This window comes from Balaenoptera borealis (assembly GCF_965194805.1).
Source record: "Balaenoptera borealis genome assembly, chromosome: 6".
Taxonomy (NCBI): Eukaryota; Metazoa; Chordata; class Mammalia; order Artiodactyla; family Balaenopteridae; genus Balaenoptera; species Balaenoptera borealis.
In genome coordinates, this window is record NC_138863.1 from 126,105,249 (window position 1) to 126,124,722 (window position 19,474).

The 19,474-nt window shown below is 36.9% G+C and overlaps 1 protein-coding gene across 3 annotated transcripts in view; it reads left to right on the plus strand.

Annotated features, from left to right (window-relative positions):
- The window catches only part of UGGT1 (UDP-glucose glycoprotein glucosyltransferase 1), a 120,174-nt gene that overhangs the window by 20,707 nt on the left and 79,993 nt on the right, over nt 1–19,474 (plus strand). For all 3 annotated transcript variants that reach the window (XM_082396610.1, XM_082396611.1, XM_082396612.1), the window contains exons 7-17: nt 146–242; nt 1,153–1,231; nt 3,329–3,429; nt 4,133–4,232; nt 5,344–5,404; nt 8,535–8,626; nt 9,955–10,105; nt 12,106–12,225; nt 13,532–13,617; nt 17,047–17,182; nt 19,157–19,288. In XM_082396610.1, the coding sequence (XP_082252736.1) occupies nt 146–242; nt 1,153–1,231; nt 3,329–3,429; nt 4,133–4,232; nt 5,344–5,404; nt 8,535–8,626; nt 9,955–10,105; nt 12,106–12,225; nt 13,532–13,617; nt 17,047–17,182; nt 19,157–19,288 (1,155 nt within the window). The remainder of the gene's footprint in view (nt 1–145; nt 243–1,152; nt 1,232–3,328; nt 3,430–4,132; nt 4,233–5,343; nt 5,405–8,534; nt 8,627–9,954; nt 10,106–12,105; nt 12,226–13,531; nt 13,618–17,046; nt 17,183–19,156; nt 19,289–19,474) is intronic.

The following is a 19,474-nucleotide window of genomic DNA, read 5'->3' on the forward strand; positions in this document are numbered from 1 at the left end:
TTCAAGCATGTTTTGAGTGTGTAATCCTAGTGATGGCTATGTGACGTTCACATGATCGGGCTCTGTATGCTGTGATGCATAAAGAGCTAGGTGGGAGTGCGTGGAGAGCTGAGTGGTGATGGAGGAATACTTGCTCTGCTTGCAGAATCCCAGGAAGGAGCCTGTTTACCTCTCTGGCTATGGTGTGGAGTTGGCCATTAAGAGCACTGAGTACAAGGCCAAGGATGATACTCAGGTGAAAGGTGAATTTGTCAATTAAGACCAATGTGTTTTGTTTTCTTTAAATATGAGTTAAAGGGGAATTTGTTTCTTTAATGAAAAAGAATAGATTTAGGAGTATTATGAACCTATGTTTGAATCTTGGTTCTGTTATGTCTAAGTTGGGTAACAAATTCTTTAGGTCCTAATTTTTTCCTCTGTAGAGTTCAGATAATGATATATGCCTCTTAAAGTATTTTTGAGGAGAAAATAAGATGTATAGGTAAAGAATTTAACAAAGTTTTTTTCACAAAAGAGTTCAGTAAGTAGTAGCTATTGTTATTGATGATAAGTAGTTCACAAATAGTAATTAATTTGTGACCCAATGTGAAATCTTAAGCCATCGTATAATTAACAAACAGTTTCATGTTTTTATATTATTTTCTGCACTTTACTGTGGATACTTCCTGTTGTAATATTCTAGGGTTTTGAATTCATTATTTCCACAAGTTTTATGCGTACTCTTTTTATGTCTTTTGAGCTTGTTGTAAAAGTAAAAATGATTGGTTTTGGCACATGGAAGATAGCCTAGTACTTCATCATCCTGTCCTCGGTAATTATATTTAGGATTAAGTTGCCTAGTTGCAAATTCCTCAGAATTTTGATATTGAAAAATCCGTTATTCATAATTTTAAAGGTATTAATTTTGAAATAGTTAACATGTAAATATTTCCAAAGTTTAAGGAAAAACATTCTTTCTTTATCCAGGAACACAGGATATGTCAAAAACACATTTATTCTGTTTGTTTGTTAACCACTCTGTTAGTTGAGGTATTCAACAGTTTAAATGCTATTATAGTTTCAGGTGTTTCAAATTTTTTTCAGATTTTATGAAGTTAATATTTTTATTTCTAATCTGAGTGATTAGACATGTTATTTGCTGTGCTTTTGTAGGAACTGAAGTTAACACCACAGTGATTGGTGAAAATGATCCTATTGATGAAGTTCAAGGATTTCTCTTTGGAAGATTAAGGTATGTGTATTCTTTTGGGAAAGGGGTCTTATTCTCTTCAAACCTCCAGGCTTCCTCATATTGTAAGCATCATCTTTCTCTTTACTGCCTGAGTTACAGACCTCCCAACAATACTTTATGTATGTAATCTGATATGGGGAGATGAGTTACAGATCTCCCAACAATACTTTATGTATGTAATCTGATACGAGGAGATGACCAGTTAGTTTGTAGTACAGTTTATGATTTCTGGTAATTCTGAAGCACATTATTCTTACATGATACTATGGCTGCCTGCTTATGGCTTAAATTGATTTCCTTTTCTGGACCTTGCAGTTGATAGCATAAAGTTACATGCCATTTTTTTGATTCACATAATAGGAGAAATCTAATTGTTTTATGCAATCTTTTCCTGAGGAAAACCAAATGTATTTTACGTTAGAGAGGTCATAGCTATTATTATTATTTTTTTTGCTTGTTTGTTTCTTATCTCTTTTTTAAAAAATTTTATTTTATTGAATTATAGTTGATTTACAATGTTGTATTTATAGCTATTTACTTATGCTAAACATAGTTTGAAAAATTGCAAAAGAGTTGTAGTAGGAGGTGTGGTAGATTTTATATATGTTCAGTTGAAATACATTTTATTACAATTTACTTTATATGAAAGAGGATAGGAAGTGGCTTTTTGAAGAAAATTCCATAACTATTTTATGAAAGCATAATAGAATTTTATAGCTGAAAAATGTTCTTAGCTGTTATTTTAAATGTTGTAGTTATTTCTGATATGATTTGATCATTGTTCAGAGCCCTGAATTCTGCTTTATCTGGAAATCTTAATTAGGACATCTATGGTGTGCTTTTTTTTTTTTTTTTTTCAATAGAAATAGTATGTATAGGTGCAGTTTCATATATTTTAGCTTTAACATTTGACCCAGTGAAGTGACAGCTAGACTAACAGTTTAGTAGAGATGACTTTGTTGATGTTGAGTGACTGTGCATATGTTGAGTTCATCCTGTGCAAATGCACATTTCTTTGTGTCGAACATCAGTTATGGCTTTATTAATATGCAGTCAGGTTCCATTTTTACTGCATCCAGGTTTCCAGAATCCCTTTTCATATTCATGTTTTATATGTTTGTTTTTTGGATAGCATTATGATTTCATGTGTTTATAGCACAAAGGTAGTATGTAGAATATTGAAGACGATTTCCTTTTTGGACATTCAGAATAGTTATTTAGCTATCTAAAGTAAGTGACCCATTTTAAGGTATTTTTATCATGAAGAAAAGTAAAGTAACTGGAATGGGTTGATGGGATGGTGAAGGATCTGAGTAAATATTTTACTTTCGGCAGGTTGCATTTAAGAAATTTTGAGTTTTTAGTGTTAAAAACAGAATTACTCTGTTCCATCTGTCTGTCTGATCTAAATGATCTATCTCTGCCTCTGAAAACTTCTGTTTTACTAACTTTAAATAGAAGGCACTGTATTTCAAGATAAAACTAAACAAAACGCAATAGTCTTGGTTAGCTTGAATTATATTCATGTGACTAAAGGACTTACGAGCATGTAGCTGAAAGAAACTCATTTTGGGATTGGAAGCAGGGTATTTCCTATTTTATTTTGAGAAATTAAAAAGATTCAGGAAATGATGGAGAATAATATAACATACCCCTGTACTCACCACCCAGGATTGACTGTTTCTATCGTACTTGCTTTTCTGTACCAAAGAATTGTTTATCGAGGTTTTTTTTCCTGCAACATAACACCTTCTTTTACTTGAAGAAAGAAAGAACCAAGGTGAGTAAAACACAGCAGATAGAGTTGAGGTCCCCTCTGTTCCCTACTCTCAGTCCCACTCCTCTCCCTCCCCCAACTTAGAGAGTTGCTGTTGTAGTGATTCATTTTTTAATCTGTAAATTTTATGGTTTTTAAATTAACTCATACTTTTCTATATTAACTTGTTTTTTAAGAAAAATTTAATATTTTTCCTATATTGTAAGAATTTTCCTGTTACTAAGTGGGGAGAGCTGTGAAGATAAATTTGGGGTCAACTTCTAAATGTGCTTTGGGAAAGAAAGAACACCTGAAAAGGATTGATTTTATGTTTCCTTCAGAGACCTGCACCCTGACCTGAAGGGAGAGTTGAAAGAACTCAGAAAGCATCTCGTTGAGAGCACCAATGAAATGGCACCTTTAAAAGTTTGGCAATTGCAAGGTAATAAAAACGTAGAGGAATCATTCTAAATTTTATGGTATTTAAAAAAACAGAATTTGAATTTAATTGTATTTATTCACAGATTTTAAGGATCATGTGATTAATCCTGATTTATTAGAAAGGAAAGGAAGAAAGTCCTTTGTAGACAAATAACACTCTGCAGAGTAATATATATTTATAGATGAGTACCAGATCTTTCTTTGTGTGACCAGGTGCATAAGCTTGTAATACTAGAAACAAGTTTGTCTTAATCTTTGTGTTTCTATATGTATACATTTATTACACAGTTGGATGTTAAAGGCATGTCAGTATGGCAGGATATATGTGTGCTTTTCTGGTCCAAAGAACTATATATCAAGGTTTTCTTTCCCAGCATAATTTACTAAAGTCTTTTGCTGTACTTTGTGTTAATGTTGTAAATCCAGAAGAAGGAAAAGAATTTGGGGTGGATTAATCCTGTGCTAAATGTGTTGGTGTGTGCCTTAGTGTTTATGCAGGCAGATCAAGGAACGGCTACAGTAAACACTCTAGGGGCCTATGAAGTGAGTAAAACCTTCAATTCAACCATGGGCATGCTTTGAAATGTCATTCTAGGGCATTCTTAATTACCAAGAAAATAGTGGGAAATCAATGTGCTTTTTTCCTATTTCTTTCTCATTGCTATAGATGAATACACTTTAACTTACGTTTGATGTTGTTGCAGATCTAAGTTTTCAGACTGCTGCCCGAATCTTGGCTGCTCCTATTGAGTTAGCTCTGGTGATTATGAAGGATCTTAGTCAAAATTTTCCTACCAAAGCCAGGTAACGTAGAGTAATAAGGCTTTGAGACATTCTTCTTTTTAACATATGCCTAATTATCTTCATGTTTATGCATAAAATGAAGCCATTAAAATATGAAAATGCTTAGGAAATTAAAGTTCTCTTACTACCAGCACTGTACTGCTAATGGCCTGTCTTCCCGAGAAGGCGACAAGCCCCTGTGTTGTGTGGTTGAAGAGAGCAGTCTAGGTTGTGTTCCTGGCACTGCCTCTTGCTAGTTGTGTGAACTTTGTAAATAATCACGTTCCTCAGCAGTAAAACAGAAATAACAACACCTACCTTTCAGGATTAGATGAGTTAACAAAATTTAATGTATGCAGATGTAACTAACTTAGGGTCTGGCATGGACTCTGGTGTTTTTCTTCCTGAAGAGTTTCTTATATATCATCTTACTCATTCTTGATGAAGGAAATGAATCATAGAGGCTGACTTGTTCATAGTGACAGATTAAGATTTTGAATGCAGCTTTTCTGCTATTGCTTTCAATTGTATAATGGTCCTCCACATCTCATAAATACAAGGCAAACCTGTTTTAAAAGCCACATTTTCAGAAACTTAAATAATTGTCAGTCCTCTTCTTGAGTCACTGAATGAGGTGTTTTGACTTCTGATATGAGATGTTTTGTAAATAAATTTGTTTATTTTATTAGTCTTGGGAAAATACTTCTTAGACAGGACTTAAGAATCATATAGTACATTATCATTTAGTCAAGCATGCTATTGAAGATATACATGTGCTTAAATAGCTTGAACAGTCTGCTGCCTTAACTTATTGAACATTATCCTTAGCCTGTGAGCTGTAGAGATCATATACAGGAATAGAGTTACATATATTTAACTAAGATCTTGGAAATAACTGCACTCGCATTAAAGTGCAACTATTACTGTTACTTTTCCTTGGTTTTATATCTTGTGGTAATGAACAAACACACACATCTGAGAGGAGGAATATATTTATCAATTGTAAAGGTTTAAGGTTTTTTCCATTTAGTTTTTTGTAATTTATGGAGCAATGTGTTGTTTCATATAGGGAAATTGAAGTCTTTTATATCAAATACTAAACCAAGCACTGATAATGTTTTTATTTCCTTAGAGCAATAACAAAAACAGCCGTGAGTTCAGAACTTAGAACCGAAGTGGAAGAGAATCAGAAGGTATTAACCAATGGAAAATAGTGGCTTTTCTGTTTTGTATTGTATCTTTAAAGATGCGGAAATGTGAGTTAAATCAGTGACATTTAATAGTTTTACTCTTCTTTTATTAAAGACGATGGTATTTTGATTCATTTCTGTAATCTTTTTTATACTTTCCGTAGTTAATCAAAGTTGAATATGAATATATAATTCAAAGCATCAAATGGTGCTACCTGTTTCTTTAGAAAAAAGCACCCCCGCCAACATGTCTCACTCCCTGTGTGTCCCCCTTCCCAGAAGCATCTGCTTTCAACTCCTAGTTGATTCTTTGGATATTTATCTCCAGATTCCAGCAAGCTTAAATTGGTACTTTCTCAGTTTCCAATCTTATGTATTGGCCTTCTGTTACAAGGATGAGGTCTGACTTTCTTTCACTGCTCTCCCCACTTCTCCCACTGTCTACCAGTACTCCATATTGGCACTTTCCCCATCTCTCTACCATCCCTGTGTTTTTGTCATGGTTTTATCAATTTTTGATCTGCTTCACTATGGACTGGTTGTTCTTTATGTCTAGTACATACCAGTTGTCCTGGGACCTTCCTTTAACCTCTTTTTTAGGATCTCCTATTTTCTTGGATTCCATGTCTTCTTTGTTTTTGGTTTACTCCTTTATTTTGGTGCAGCAAATCATTCTTCATGAGAAAGGTTGCACGTGAGGGAAATTTCAGACTCTGAGAAGTCAGTTTTCCAATTTGTTTTTTTGTTTGTTTGTTTGTTTTTGGCTGCGCTGAGCGGCAAGAAGGATCTTAATTCCCCAGCTGGGGATCGAACCCATGCCCCCTGCAATGGAAACGTGGAGTCTTAACCACTGGACTGCCAGAGAAGTCCCTTCCATTTCTGTTTTTATTGATAGCTTGGCTGGGTATAGAATTCTAGGTTGGAAGTCATTTAGAAGTTTGAAGTCATTGCTCCTTGGAATTTTGGTTTCCATTATGGCTTTTGAGAAGTCTGAAGCCTTTGTATGAGACCTGGTTTTTCTTTCTGGAATCATGTTGGGTCTTTTCCTTGACCCTAGTAATCTGAAATTCCATAGTGATAATGCCTTTTTAAAAAGTCTTTGTACTCTTGGGTGGTTAGTGGGCCCTTTAAATCTGGAAAATCCTTTCCTTTAGTATTGGGAAATTTTCTGGACATATTTCTTTGCATTTCTTCTTTTTGGTTTGTCTTTTCTGTTTTCCTAGAATTCCTATTTATTCTTAAGATGTTATATCTCCTTGACTAGTTTGGCCTGATTAAAAATCTTTTATTTCCTGTTTTCCAGTTCTTTTATCTTTTATTTTTAAACTTTCTGGGAAGGATTTTCAGACAACTTGTTGAGATTTCTTTCTTTAGTTGTCAGATTTTTAATTTACAAGGGTTATTCTTGAATTCTTCCTTGTTATGGTGTTGTCTTATCCTTCTGAAGATATCGATGGTTCATGTATGTGTTTTCTTTTCTCTGCATAGTCTGTTCCCTCTTAAGTTGCCTTTCTTTTTGTCTTGATCTCTTGTGTTTAATGTTAGAGGCTTTCCTTAGATGTCTGGTGATCTCTCGCTAACTGCTCATATTAGAGAGTGAGGCAATAAAAAACTGATTGAAAGCCCGAAGGATGCGTCTTTGTGACTGTAAGCTGTGGTGGTATGGCTGTTTCCCAGGGAACTCCAGTGACAGAATCTTTAAACCTTTCCTCTTGAGCTGTTTAGTATCCCGAAAAGGATCTTCCGATCTTCTGCCGGGAGCGTGAGGTCTGGCTGCCAGAGTTGTAGAAGCCCAGTAGGGCAGAGCATTTGGTAACTTCCGTGCAGTCCCCTGTTTTCAGAATGGGATCCCCATCCTCTGTTGTGTTTCCTTTCACGTAGTTCCCAGTCAGTCTTTCCCACAGTCACAGGGTGCTGTATTCGCAGCCTGGGAATGAGTGGACGTGGAGTTTTTCTTTCCCTTGTAAGAAATTGCTGATTCTCATTGATGCAAATTTCTATTATCCCCTTAACTTCCTTGCCATTTTATCCTGGCAGGGCAGAGACGCAAAAGCCGTGGCTTCTGCATTGTTTTGTGTTTTTCCCATGCAGTCCTAGATCTTAGAGTTCATTTCTCTCTGTCCACTGAGTGAGGGGGAGTGAAGGGAGCTCAGCGATCCCTGCCTCTCTCCCCCAGCCCTGGGAGAGCTAAGGGATCCATGTTCTGTCCCTAGTATCTGATACGTTTCTTCCCTTCTCTGCTGTGTGGTGTTGAATATATGATCAACCCTTCCAGTTTCCTTGGAGAGAAAGAGGAATTGATTGGAAAGTATATAAGCCAACAGAAGCTGTGTATGATATGGCATCAAAGACCAGTGGATCAAGCGGGTCTGAGGGCTGAAGGGGCTGCACGGTCACATGCGTTCCACTGCGTCAGAGAGCAGCAGCTGGAGGGCCTCGTGGAGGTGGTCTTGGAGAGCTCGGGTGTACGTAGGTGCTGTCCTTAGCTCAGCAACTCAAAGTTTCTTGGCGTGCCTTAGTTTGAAAGCTTAAGGGAGGTGTGGGGTTTTGAAACCCTTTTATTTTTTATTTATTTATTTTTAAAAATTGATTATTTTTGGCTGTGTTGGGTCTTCGTTTCTGTGCGAGGGCTTTCTCTAATTGCGGCGAGCGGGGGCCACTCTTCATCGCGGTGTGCGGGCCTCTCACTGTCGCGGCCTCTCTTGTTGCGGAGCACAGGCTCCAGACGCACAGGCTCAGTAGTTGTGGCTCACGGGCCCAGTTGCTCCGTGGCATGTGGGATCCTCCCAGACCAGGGCTCGAACCCGTGTCCCCTGCATTGGCAGGCAGACTCTCAACCACTGCGCCACCAGGGAAGCCCTGAAACCCTTTTAAATCGGATCCCTGGACTTCATCCAGAAGGCCCAGCTGTCAGTGACTGCTAGCACAACCTTGGCTGGCATCACAGACAGGGAAGGGCAGCTGAAAAGTAACTCTCTGTGCTTGGCTTATTTAACACCCTCCCTATCCCCAGTATTGTAGGAAACAGTTGTATTAATCATTGTCAACATTTGTACATATAATAAAACCAGAAACTTGGAAATTTTTGTTAAATATTCTCTTTCTGCTCCTTAATAAGTTTTTAATATTTCAGTATTTCAAGGGAACTTTAGGATTACAGCCTGGAGATTCAGCACTGTTCATCAATGGACTTCATATTGATTTAGAGACGCAGGATATATTCAGGTATGGATAATATTTTTCACCCTGAAAAGTTTTTATAATGTGTGGCTCCTTATGACATGTCCAGACTGTTGTTCCTCCTTGATGTGACAGGTTGCAAAGCCTGACGACTTATCAGGCCCAGTGCGTGCACTTAGGTAGGCCCATGCTCTGGCTGGGATGGGCAGGAGGATACTTGGCCATTTTTTATCATAATGTACATCTGATGCCTTGGACATTTAAGGCCCAGGTGTCTTTTGAGGGTGCCCTTTTAGAGCCTTAGTTTTCCTGTTAACCATAGAAACAGAAGAGAGCAGGTTCTTTTGTTTCTGAGAACAGTATGAAGTAGGTTTATGCAAAATGCGGCCTCTGGTGTCTCAGAAGGTGATCTGTCTTACATATATTATTTGATACCTTTTTGTTTTGTTAAAATGTGGTTTAGGACTAAATTGCTCTTAAATTTTCCTTATGAACTTTGGAGGGGTTGGGTGCAGAAGACAGTCAGGTAGAATTCTGATTTTATCTTTGATATTAAAATTGACACAGTTGATACTGTGGCTTCATAATAGTGAAAACAAAAGCTGTGGTTGGTTAATGCTTTAAAAGAAGCAGTTTCCACAGTAAGATACTTTTCACATTATGTTAATTGAGCTTTTATGTCCATATACTGCTTTCAGAGCTAGTAAAAAATTAGTAAAGGACACATTAAAAATTGCCCTTTTATTTTTTATTAAAAAAAATCTCTTTAATTTTCCAGAGTATTGCAAACTGTGTACTTGCTTATTGTAAACAGTTTTAAATAATGCAGCGTCTTCTTATTTCTTCTTCCTTACCCAGAAAACCTCTTAAGTTGGGTGTGAATTCCTCCAGAGGGTTTTCTGTGATCATATGTGTGTGTACCTGTGGGAATTGATGCTGATATTGAAACATATATTAAACATATATTATTTAGTATATTTTTTGGTGTTTTTTTAATAAACTATTTTCAGATAATTTTAGATTCATGTGCAGTTGTAAGAAATATCACAGGGAGATTACTTTAGTGTTTTTAAAAACATGCAATGTAAAATCCACATTTAGGATTATTTCATCCTCAAATTGTGTGTTTATACTTAGAGATAATTTCTATACACAGTGTATATGTTGATAAGTATAAGTAAACATCAGCCAAGAAGCAACTCCTCCCTACTTGGTTCTGCATATTTGGACAAAAGGAAGCAAGGGAAGAGCTCCCTCTTTTGATTTCTCAACTCGTTTGATAGGGCATTGAGTTTGAACTGATATATTTTTCTCATGGTGAGAATTTTTTTTTTAAAGCCCTTTCTCCTAAATACCTATTTGTTCTTTTTCAGTCTGTTTGATATATTGAGGAGTGAAGCTCGGGTGATGGAGGGTCTGCATAGATTGGGAATAGAAGGCCTTTCTCTGCATAATGTTTTGAAACTGAACATCCAGCCCTCTGAGGCCGACTATGCCGTAGACATCAGGAGCCCTGCTATTTCGGTAGGTATTCCGTGAGCGTGTCCAGGGAGTGGCCTGGCCAAGTATTTTATTATGGTTTTCGCGTTTGTCTTTTAGCAGAGGTAAGTTATTCCTATTATCTCTTTTGTCGGCATCAAAGATTTACAACAACTGCTTATATGGGGCTATGTGTATATAATAAAGTAGGCTCTTAAATGCTCCAGAAAGTTGAGCTATTAGGTTTGCTGTGGTTAAGACCGTGATTTTTCCACTTTTGTACCTCTTTAGGAATTCGGCTGAGCATCTCTTGGGAAAGTGTTTAGTTTGTATATTCTCAGTTGCACACAAGTCTTGTGTGATTTTGTTTAAAAATATCAGTTTGTAGCTACCAACCTCCTTTAACAGGACTTTGATATTTTATATTGAAGGATTTATGTAGATTAATATCGCTCTGTGATGTCGCTGGGCCTTTGTCTCCTCGTCTGTGAAGAGACTAGGGGGAGCAGAGCTGTCTCGGGCAGTTGTGGAGAAAGTGAGGTCGGTGATGGAGACGTGCCTGGCACCCTCAGCTCTCCAGTCCCCTTTTCTTGGTGTCTGTCCTGCACCGATTTTAGGGAAATTTTTTGGAAAGGGGAATAATATAGAATGTAGATGTTCACTACTTGACTTCTCACTTGGTGGTGTAACTGTTATTTTGATGAATACTGTTATGTCATTTTTTTTCTGTTAAAAATTTTTTCATTATGAAGAGTAAGGAGACTAACATAATTAGCAATCATAGGACCCATCGCCATACTTAATAAATGCTAACATTTAATCATTTCATGTTTTCTTGGAAGAAAAAAATGTTTCAGTCAAAGCCCTCTTTATATCTCTTCCCAGTTCCACGCCTCTCCTCCCTGCAGGTAATTCCTCTTCTGAAGTGGGCGTGTATCCCTCCTGTCCCTTACTTGATCATTTTCTTCCCTATTGTATGTTTTAAAATTTTGAAAAATGCCATATCAGTATCCTTCATCAATTTTTTTTATTACTCAATAATTTTTTCAAGGCTTATGTAGGTTGATACATATAGATCTAGTTTATCACATCATGTTTTATATTTTACTTATTTTTAAAAATATCTTTTATAAATTCACAGTTTAGAATTTAAGACATACAAAAGAGTGTGTAGTGACAAAACTCTTCACCCAGCTGTCCAGTTTTTCTCCCTGGAAGCAACAAGCATTGTCAATTCGTTGTATATCCTTCCAGAAATACTCTATTTACATGAGCAAGGTAATATACACATACTTTCCCACCCTGCTCTTTTTGTACAAATATTATATACTATTTATCCGTTCCTTTTTTATGGATATTTAGTTGTTTCTAATCTTTTGCTGTTATAAGCAGTACGGTTACGGCTCTTTTTGTACCTCTCTCTTCGTGCATACATGTGAGAATATATTTGGGGTAGACACCTAGAGCTGTAGTACTTAGTGGTAGGGTAGTAATAAAGGCTTCGACTTTATTAGGTCATCTTCTCTAAAGTGACTGTTCCCAGACACCAGAATTGGGTGAGAATTCCCATTGTTCTATATTTTTGCCTATTCATGGATATTGACAAACTTAAAATTTTTTTTTTTGCAGTTTAGTTAGTGTGAAATTTCATTGTGCTTTTAGTTTATATTTCTTGGATTACTAGTGAAGGTGTACATTTTTCCTTGTGTTAATTGCCCATTTAAATTTCCTCTGTAAATTTCTTATTTATATTCTTGACTCATTTCCATTTCTCATATGTTGCTTGCCTTTTTTAAATTGATATATTAGATTTGTATAGATATTCTTGACACTAGTCCTTTATCGATTTCGTAGGTTGCAAATACCTTCTCCTATTCTGTGGCTTGTGTTTTAGTCACTCGTTTTTCTACTTGATCTTTATATTTTCAAAAATGGTCTTTCCCATGTGATTCTTCTTGAAATAATTTAAAGTCTTATTGTTATTTCTGCAAATTTCACTAGCGGTGACTAAAGTGTATGCACAATATTGTGGTTTTTATTTGTAGTGGATCAACAACCTGGAGGTTGATAGCAGATATAATTCATGGCCTTCTAGTCTACAGGAGTTGCTTCGCCCCACTTTTCCTGGTGTTATCCGACAGATCAGGAAAAACTTGCACAACATGGTAAGTAAAACTCCTTATTGCTGGGCTGTGATCTCTGTTTCTCCCTTGCCTTCTCCCCTCCTTTCTGTCATATCTAGAATGTTCACTTCTCTCCTTTACTAGCTGCTTCTCCCCACCACCACCACTAGATACGCTCTTTTTCTAGCTCCATATTCAAACTGAAAGGGTTGGGAAGTGTACTGATTGTTTGTAGGGCTGTGAAATGTCAGTGTATAAGGAAATGCTCCTCATCCTTAACCTCACGGTTTAGACTGTGTTGAGTTTTAAGATAGTTCTTTTTTTACTCAGAAGATGAATGTATTATTACCGTTTTTCTTGAATATCTTAATCCCTAAAATTTAATAGTTCAATTTATTCCCTTAAGTAAGTCTTCGTCAGCTCCTGCTTTTTAATCCTTATTCCACTGCTTTAGAGAGATAGAGGAAGAGGGTTTTTAGTTGACGCTCTTTTCCCCTCTCATGTCTTTCTTTTACCTCATGTAGTTCCTAAAGAGGTGGGACAGGTTATGGCCAAGGTTGGCTTCCTCAGAACTTTCAAGGGAAACGATCCTCTATACTTTCCTCACTCTTGAAACCACTTTTTTCCTTCCCAGTCAAAATTTCAATCTCTTTTACTCTTACCATATGAGATAATTTATTAAACTTTATTAAATGAGAACTTTATTTGATTAAATGAGATTAAATGGGATAATTATTATTTTTTAAAGTACATCATGAAAACTTAATACATAATAGCTACTGTTGTGGTCTAAAAATTGGGTTCTAAATGAATTCTTAATTCAGAGATCCTTCGAAATGAATACACAGGAAGCTAATCTCCATTTTCTAAGGTGGGAGAGTTAATAAAATTTGGGTTTTGTTGGGTGTAGTGAAGAATATGTATTAGCCATCTGGATACAATTCCCATGCTGTTAGCGTAAGATCATGAGAAAATCACTTAGCCTTTCAGTACCACATTCTTTGAAGACAGAGGGAGGGTAACTGCTCTTTGTATAACTCCTTTTTTATGTGGTTCAAAAGTAGCTGGAAAAAGGTGGCCTTCAAGTGTAAAGACTAAGGCATTTAAAAATTTTTTTTAACATCTTTATTGGAGTATAATTGCTTTACAATGGTGTGTTAGTTTCTGCTTTATAACAAAGTGAATCAGTTATACATATACATATGTTCCCATATCTCTTCCCTCTTGCATCTCCCTCCCTCCCACCCTCCATATCCCACCCCTCTAGGTGGTCACAAAGCACATTTTTATTGGCCCAGTGACATTTGAATAAAGGTCGTTTCATGTTTTCCTTTCCCTTCCCCTACAGGTTTTCATAGTTGACCCTGCTCATGAGAGCACGGCAGAGTTGGTTAACACAGCTGAGATGTTCCTCAGTAATCATATACCACTAAGGTAACACCGTTATCGATATGATGGTATATCTCATTTAGCTGAGGTTTTGTTTGTCATTCTTAACAAGTCTGGTGTTACTGAATTGTAGGATAATTAATCGTGGGGATCGTTAAGGGCAGTTTTATCTTTTGCTCAGTATGAAGCCGGTATCTTTTGGGGGAGAGAATTTGATTCTCAATGAATAGAATCTTACCGTCATTGAGTTATTAATAAATAGCCTGTGTAAAAATAGCATGTGATCTCAGCTTGCTTAGGGAATTTTCCTAAGTAAGTGTTCACATCACAAAGCCTACCTTCAGCAGAGATAAGGAGCTTTGCCAAGAACTTTTGTCAGACTGTCAAGGACTAAATGTATACACAGCTTTTTATAGATGCAAACAGACACATTTATTTCACTTGTGTTACCAAATCTGCCAATGGGGTACTTAAATGGCTGGGGTTTCCACTGTTCCTTTTCAGAACAATGTTTGAAGGTTTTACGTATAAGGATTAAGATTTTCCCACATTCTGAATAGTATGTGGTAATTTTACATGTTGATAAAATTTGAATTCTTAGAAAACATGAAAATAAAGAAGAAGAGAGCTCTTTAGCTAACAAATGGTCTTGTGTGTTCCATACTCAGCGCTGAGCTAAATGCTGAGTGGAACATAAGCCACATTTCTACCCTCTTGGAAAAAATACTGTGCCTACTTTCAGTAAGATATTCAATCAAGTGCTAGGTTATGTCCTTACTAGTTCTAAGTGCTTTAGAATTTCAGGGAAAAAGAAGATTATAGACAGATATTTGGGAAGGACAAAGGTTTCATGGCAAAGTTGGATTTAAGATAGACTTTGAAGAAAATGGCGAGTTTTCATTGATGGAAAAGCAGAGATTTTGAGTTGAATGAAATTTTTAATGTAAACATGAATACCGCATGGTTAGGTGGAGGATCACAGCCAGAGCTCTGTCTTGATGAAACGGGAATAGAAGAACACAGAAGCAGTTGGCTCATGGTACACAGTGGGCATTAGGTAAAGATCTACTGCATCGCACTGAGGGACAGGAAGAGGGCATGGGCTCCTCAGATTGCAAAGGTAGGTGAGAGGAAGGCACTTAACTCACAGGCATGTTGTGAACAGTGGGTGGAAAGACCAAGGCAGACCAGCGGTTGTTTTCCTTTGTATGAGTTGCTGTGGTACACGGAGTTGTTGGCAGGGACCGAGGAGAGGAGGGGACAAATCTGAGAGCTTCCCTGCTGGTACTTGGTGAGGGACTGGTCCTGGGAGAAACAGAAGTCTGGATTTGGGGGCTTAGCTAACAGAACAGCTCTGTTGCCCTTTTCAAAAATTGAATACTTGGGAAAGGGAAGTACTTTGTGAGGAGATAATTAGGTTCTAGACCTTATTTTTATTTTCATAAGAATAATATTTAGGTCATTTCTGCCTGGCGCTTACTCATTTGATTTCTGTCATAAGACGGGTTTTAAAAAGACAAAGACAATTTTTAATCTAAAAGCAAGCCCTCTCAACTACCTCATCCATGCATACACAAATTCTACACATACCTCCTGAGAGCGTGATGTTTGATATATGTTTATCATATATGTTTAGGCTGCACTTTTTAAAAAAAATTAATAGACTTTGTATTTTTTTAGAGCAATGCTGATTAACTGGTATTGCTACATTATTATTAACTAAAGTCCATAGTTTACATTAGGGTTCATTGTTTGTGCTGTACATTTTGTGGATTTTGACAAACGTATAACGACATGTTTCCACCATTATAGTATCATATAGCTTAGCTTCACTGCCCTAAAAATGCCCTGTGCTCCACCTGTTTGTCCCTCCCTCTCTCCCTCCCTCTCTCCCAGCTCCTGGCAACAACTGATCTTGTTACTGTCTCCATAGTTTTTGTCTTTTCCAGAATCATGATGTATGTAACATTTTCAGATTGACTTCTTTCACTTAGCAGTACAGTATGCTTTTAAGCTTTGTCCATGTCTTTTTGTGGCTTAATAACCTCATTTCTTTTTATCACTGAATAATATTCCATTATATGGATGTCCTATAGTTTTTTTAATTCATTCACTTGTTAACAACATCTTGGTTGCTTCCAGATTAGGGCAGTTATGAGTAAAGCTGCTACAAACATTTGTATGCAGGTTTTTGTATGGATATAAGTTTTCAGCACATTTGAGTAAATACTGCTAAGTGTGATTACTTTATCTTATGGTAAAAATGTGTTTAGTTTTTTGAGAAACTGCCACACTGTGTTCCAAGTGGTTGTACTGTTGTACATTCTCACCAGCAATGAAAGAGGGTGCCTATAGCTCCCCATCCTCTCCAGAGTTTGGTGTTGTCAGTATTTTGGATTTTAGCCATTCTCATAGGTGTATGGCGGTATCTCATTATGGTTTTAATTTGAAATTTCCTAATGACATATGATTTTGAGCATCTTTTAACGTGCTTATTTGCCAGCTGTATGCCTTGTTCGGTGAGGTGCCTGTTTAGATCTTTTGCCCATTTTTAACTGGTTTTTTTTTTTTTTTTTTGATTGTCAGTTTTAAGAGTTCTTAGCATATTTTGCATATCGGTCCTTTATCAAGTATGTGTTTTGCACAGATTTTCTGCTCATCTTGGCTTGTCTTCCTTCTCTTAACAGTTTCTTTTGCAGAACAGAAATTCTTAATTTAAATGAAGTCCAGCTTATCAGTTCTTTTTGTTGTGGGTTGTGCTTTTGGTGTTAGATCTAAGAAGTTGTTGCCAAACCCAGGATCACCTAACTTTATCCTGTGTTTTTTTCTAGGAATTTTACAACTTTGTGTTTTACGTTTATGTCTGTGATCCATTTGAGTTAAAGACTGTCCTTTTTTTCATTGCTTTTGCTCTAAGATGGAGGCTAGCGGCCTGTGTAATGGCCAGTGCAAGTTTTTTTGGCCAGTCTGTAGATGTGTAATGGTAGCTCTTTGTGGTTTATTCCTTTAAGTTTTAAAATGTAATAAACTTTAACTTTGGGTGTAGCTTTTTGCCTAAGGACAGTAGTAAATATTTTTATGCTTTCCATTTACCTATGATGCCCATATTGCTGGTATGAAATCTCAAAATCCACCCGCCCCCTTCTATATGTTTTCACATTCTGAGAATTTTCACTTCCCCTAATTTTTATTTAAAAACAGAACAAAATCTCCATCTAAAACTATGGCAATGCCTTAAACGTCAGTAATGGCCTCATTTCATGATATTGAAACAGCTTGCTTTAATAGTTAAAAAGTCTAAGCCACCTTTGGGAACCTGCTTTTTTATTCTGCAGGTGATGAATGCCTTTGCCAACCATGTTAGAGTATGGTGTGAACTGTGTTTTTCAAGAGAGGATGCCTTTCCTTTTGTAACTGGTTGCATTCTTCGAGATGTTTCTTTTTCTTCTTTTTGCCCTTCCCTTTCTCCCCCAGACTTGGTTTAATCTTTGTGGTTGATGACTCTGAAGATGTTGATGGGATGCAGGATGCTGGAGTGGCTATTCTGAGAGCGTATAATTATGTTGCCCAAGAAGTGGATGATTATCATGCCTTCCAAACTCTGACACACGTATGTTTTTGTTCAAAATGGCAAATAATTTTTAAAAATCTAACTTACTCTAAGAAACAGTGTGTGGTAAGGAGATTCTATATTTCTGGAAAGAGAAAAAGGTAAATTAGTCACACAAACTTTATGCATTTTGTATTTCCGGAGTTGCCTTTACTGATACACTAATGTTAATAATAGATTGTTGTGATTTCAGCTAAGATTCCTTGGATACTACTAATACATTAATGTATCTTAGTTTTCTGCCTTTTGGCGATTTGAAATCACTGATTAATGCCTTTAGGTAAATGTGATATTCTCTACTTGTTTAAAAAAACTTTGCTTTCTTCCCTTTTAAGACCGTCATGATATTTTTGTTAGGAATCAGTTTAATATTCAAGTCATAAAATTCTTATTATCTGTTTTCTCCATTTTAACTGGAAACTGTGAAATACCCTGATTTTTATATATATATTTTAAGATACTTGCTCAAGTTCAAACAGAGAACTCTCCTTGTTTTTTTTTTTTTTTCTATTTTTGAGTATAAAAAGTTTACCAGTAATAGTTCTTTTGCTTACAGATTAGTGTTAATTGGTGAAAAACATATCTTTAAAGCAGTTATTTTCACGACTTTTATTTTACCCATAAACATGATTTCAGCCTGCTGTTTATTATGCTTGTTATGTTTACTGTTTAGAGATTCAGTCAGGGGCATTTTTTATTAATTGAAATGTCATTTATTTATTTGGCCAGCTTGTATTAAAGATGCACCCTTTGCCAGGCCCGTACCAGCTGCTAGGGATACAAAGAAGCGTAAGATTTTCCCCCGTCCTCAAACACGTTACAGTCTAGTGGGGGACGCCTCCACACAGGTGATCTGGTACAGTGCGGGAAGCACCGCTGGCTACAGCAGCAGTAGGCCCTCACTCCACTAGGGCTGGCCACGGGCATTTCTGTGGAGCGGGAGGTCGTCCCAGCTGAGCGTAGGAGGGAGAACAGGAGTCAGTTGAACAGTGGCTGCAAATCAGAGGTAGTGACTCCAAGTTGTTAGTGTGACTTGAGCAGAGTATTGTGAGAGCAGAGTGGAGAGGGGAACCTCAGTGCTCATTGAGGCCATTAGGCTGGGTAATAGGTGTCCAGAGCACAGAGGTAAACTCCAGTTAGAACCTCATCGTGATGCGTGTATGGAGGTGGATGTGGTGAAGGGCAGAGAAAGCGGCAGGGTGCCAGTCGGTGAGCTGTCGCTGTGGGCTCTGCGAGAGATGGTGGCGGGACCTGAGCTAGCAGCAGCCTCTGCGGGGTGAGGTACGTTCCAGTGACGCTGCTGAGGATAGTAAGGGTTCTTAAGTCTGCTTTTTAAAGTTCTTTCCCCTCACAGCTGTGTCGACGAAGGAAAGGATAAAGAGTTTTCATTTCTTTTTCTTTATTTTTAGTTGCAAAAGTAAAAAGAAATTATGTTCATTATTAAAACTTTTAAAAAATAATATTAAAGTGTGTTGATTAACAAATCTGGCTCTGCCCCGCCTTAATCCTGCCCCTTCCAGGCAGCCACTGTTAAAAGCTTGCAGCCTTCCAGACGCTTAACTGGACGTGTACAGACACAGTTTTGTTGTTGTCTGACGTCTGCCTTTTAAAAACAAGGATTATGCCATACGTAGTTGGAAACTTTTTTTTCCCCTTAAACTTCATGGACATGAGTTCTTATTTCAAGGATTATCTATAAGTATTCGGATTTTTAAAAAATTAACACATTTTTGCGTTTGGGACTTAATGTGAATATGAACTGATTGAGTCATTTTAAGAATATGTAGTTTCTAACCTAAGAAGGCGTAAGGAAGTATATGGAAAAGGGAGAATTGCTAATATGGCCCATTTGCTCTTTTTAAGAGAATTAGCTATTGTTTTCATTTTTCCTCTACATTCTGAAATCTTTTGTAATAAATACTCCAAAATTTACATGTGAAAGTGTAGTTGGTTACCTGGTTTTTCTTTCTTCAGATATATAACAAAGTAAGGACTGGAGAAACAGTTAAAGTTGAACATGTGGTCAGTGCCCTGGAGAAGAAATACCCATATGTGGAAGTGAATAGCATTTTGGGGATTGACTCTGCTTACGATCAGAATCGGAAGGTAAACATTCTCTGGCACTTCTCGTTTGACTGCACCACTATACTTTCCTTATCTCTCCTTATTATTGGGGGTTACTGTTAATAAAGGTGGTGATGGTGAAATATTTAGGTACTTAGCATTCAAAAATTTAGAAACTTGGTCACTTTTCTGTCTCTGCAAATATAGTTTATATTTCAATTCTGTGAC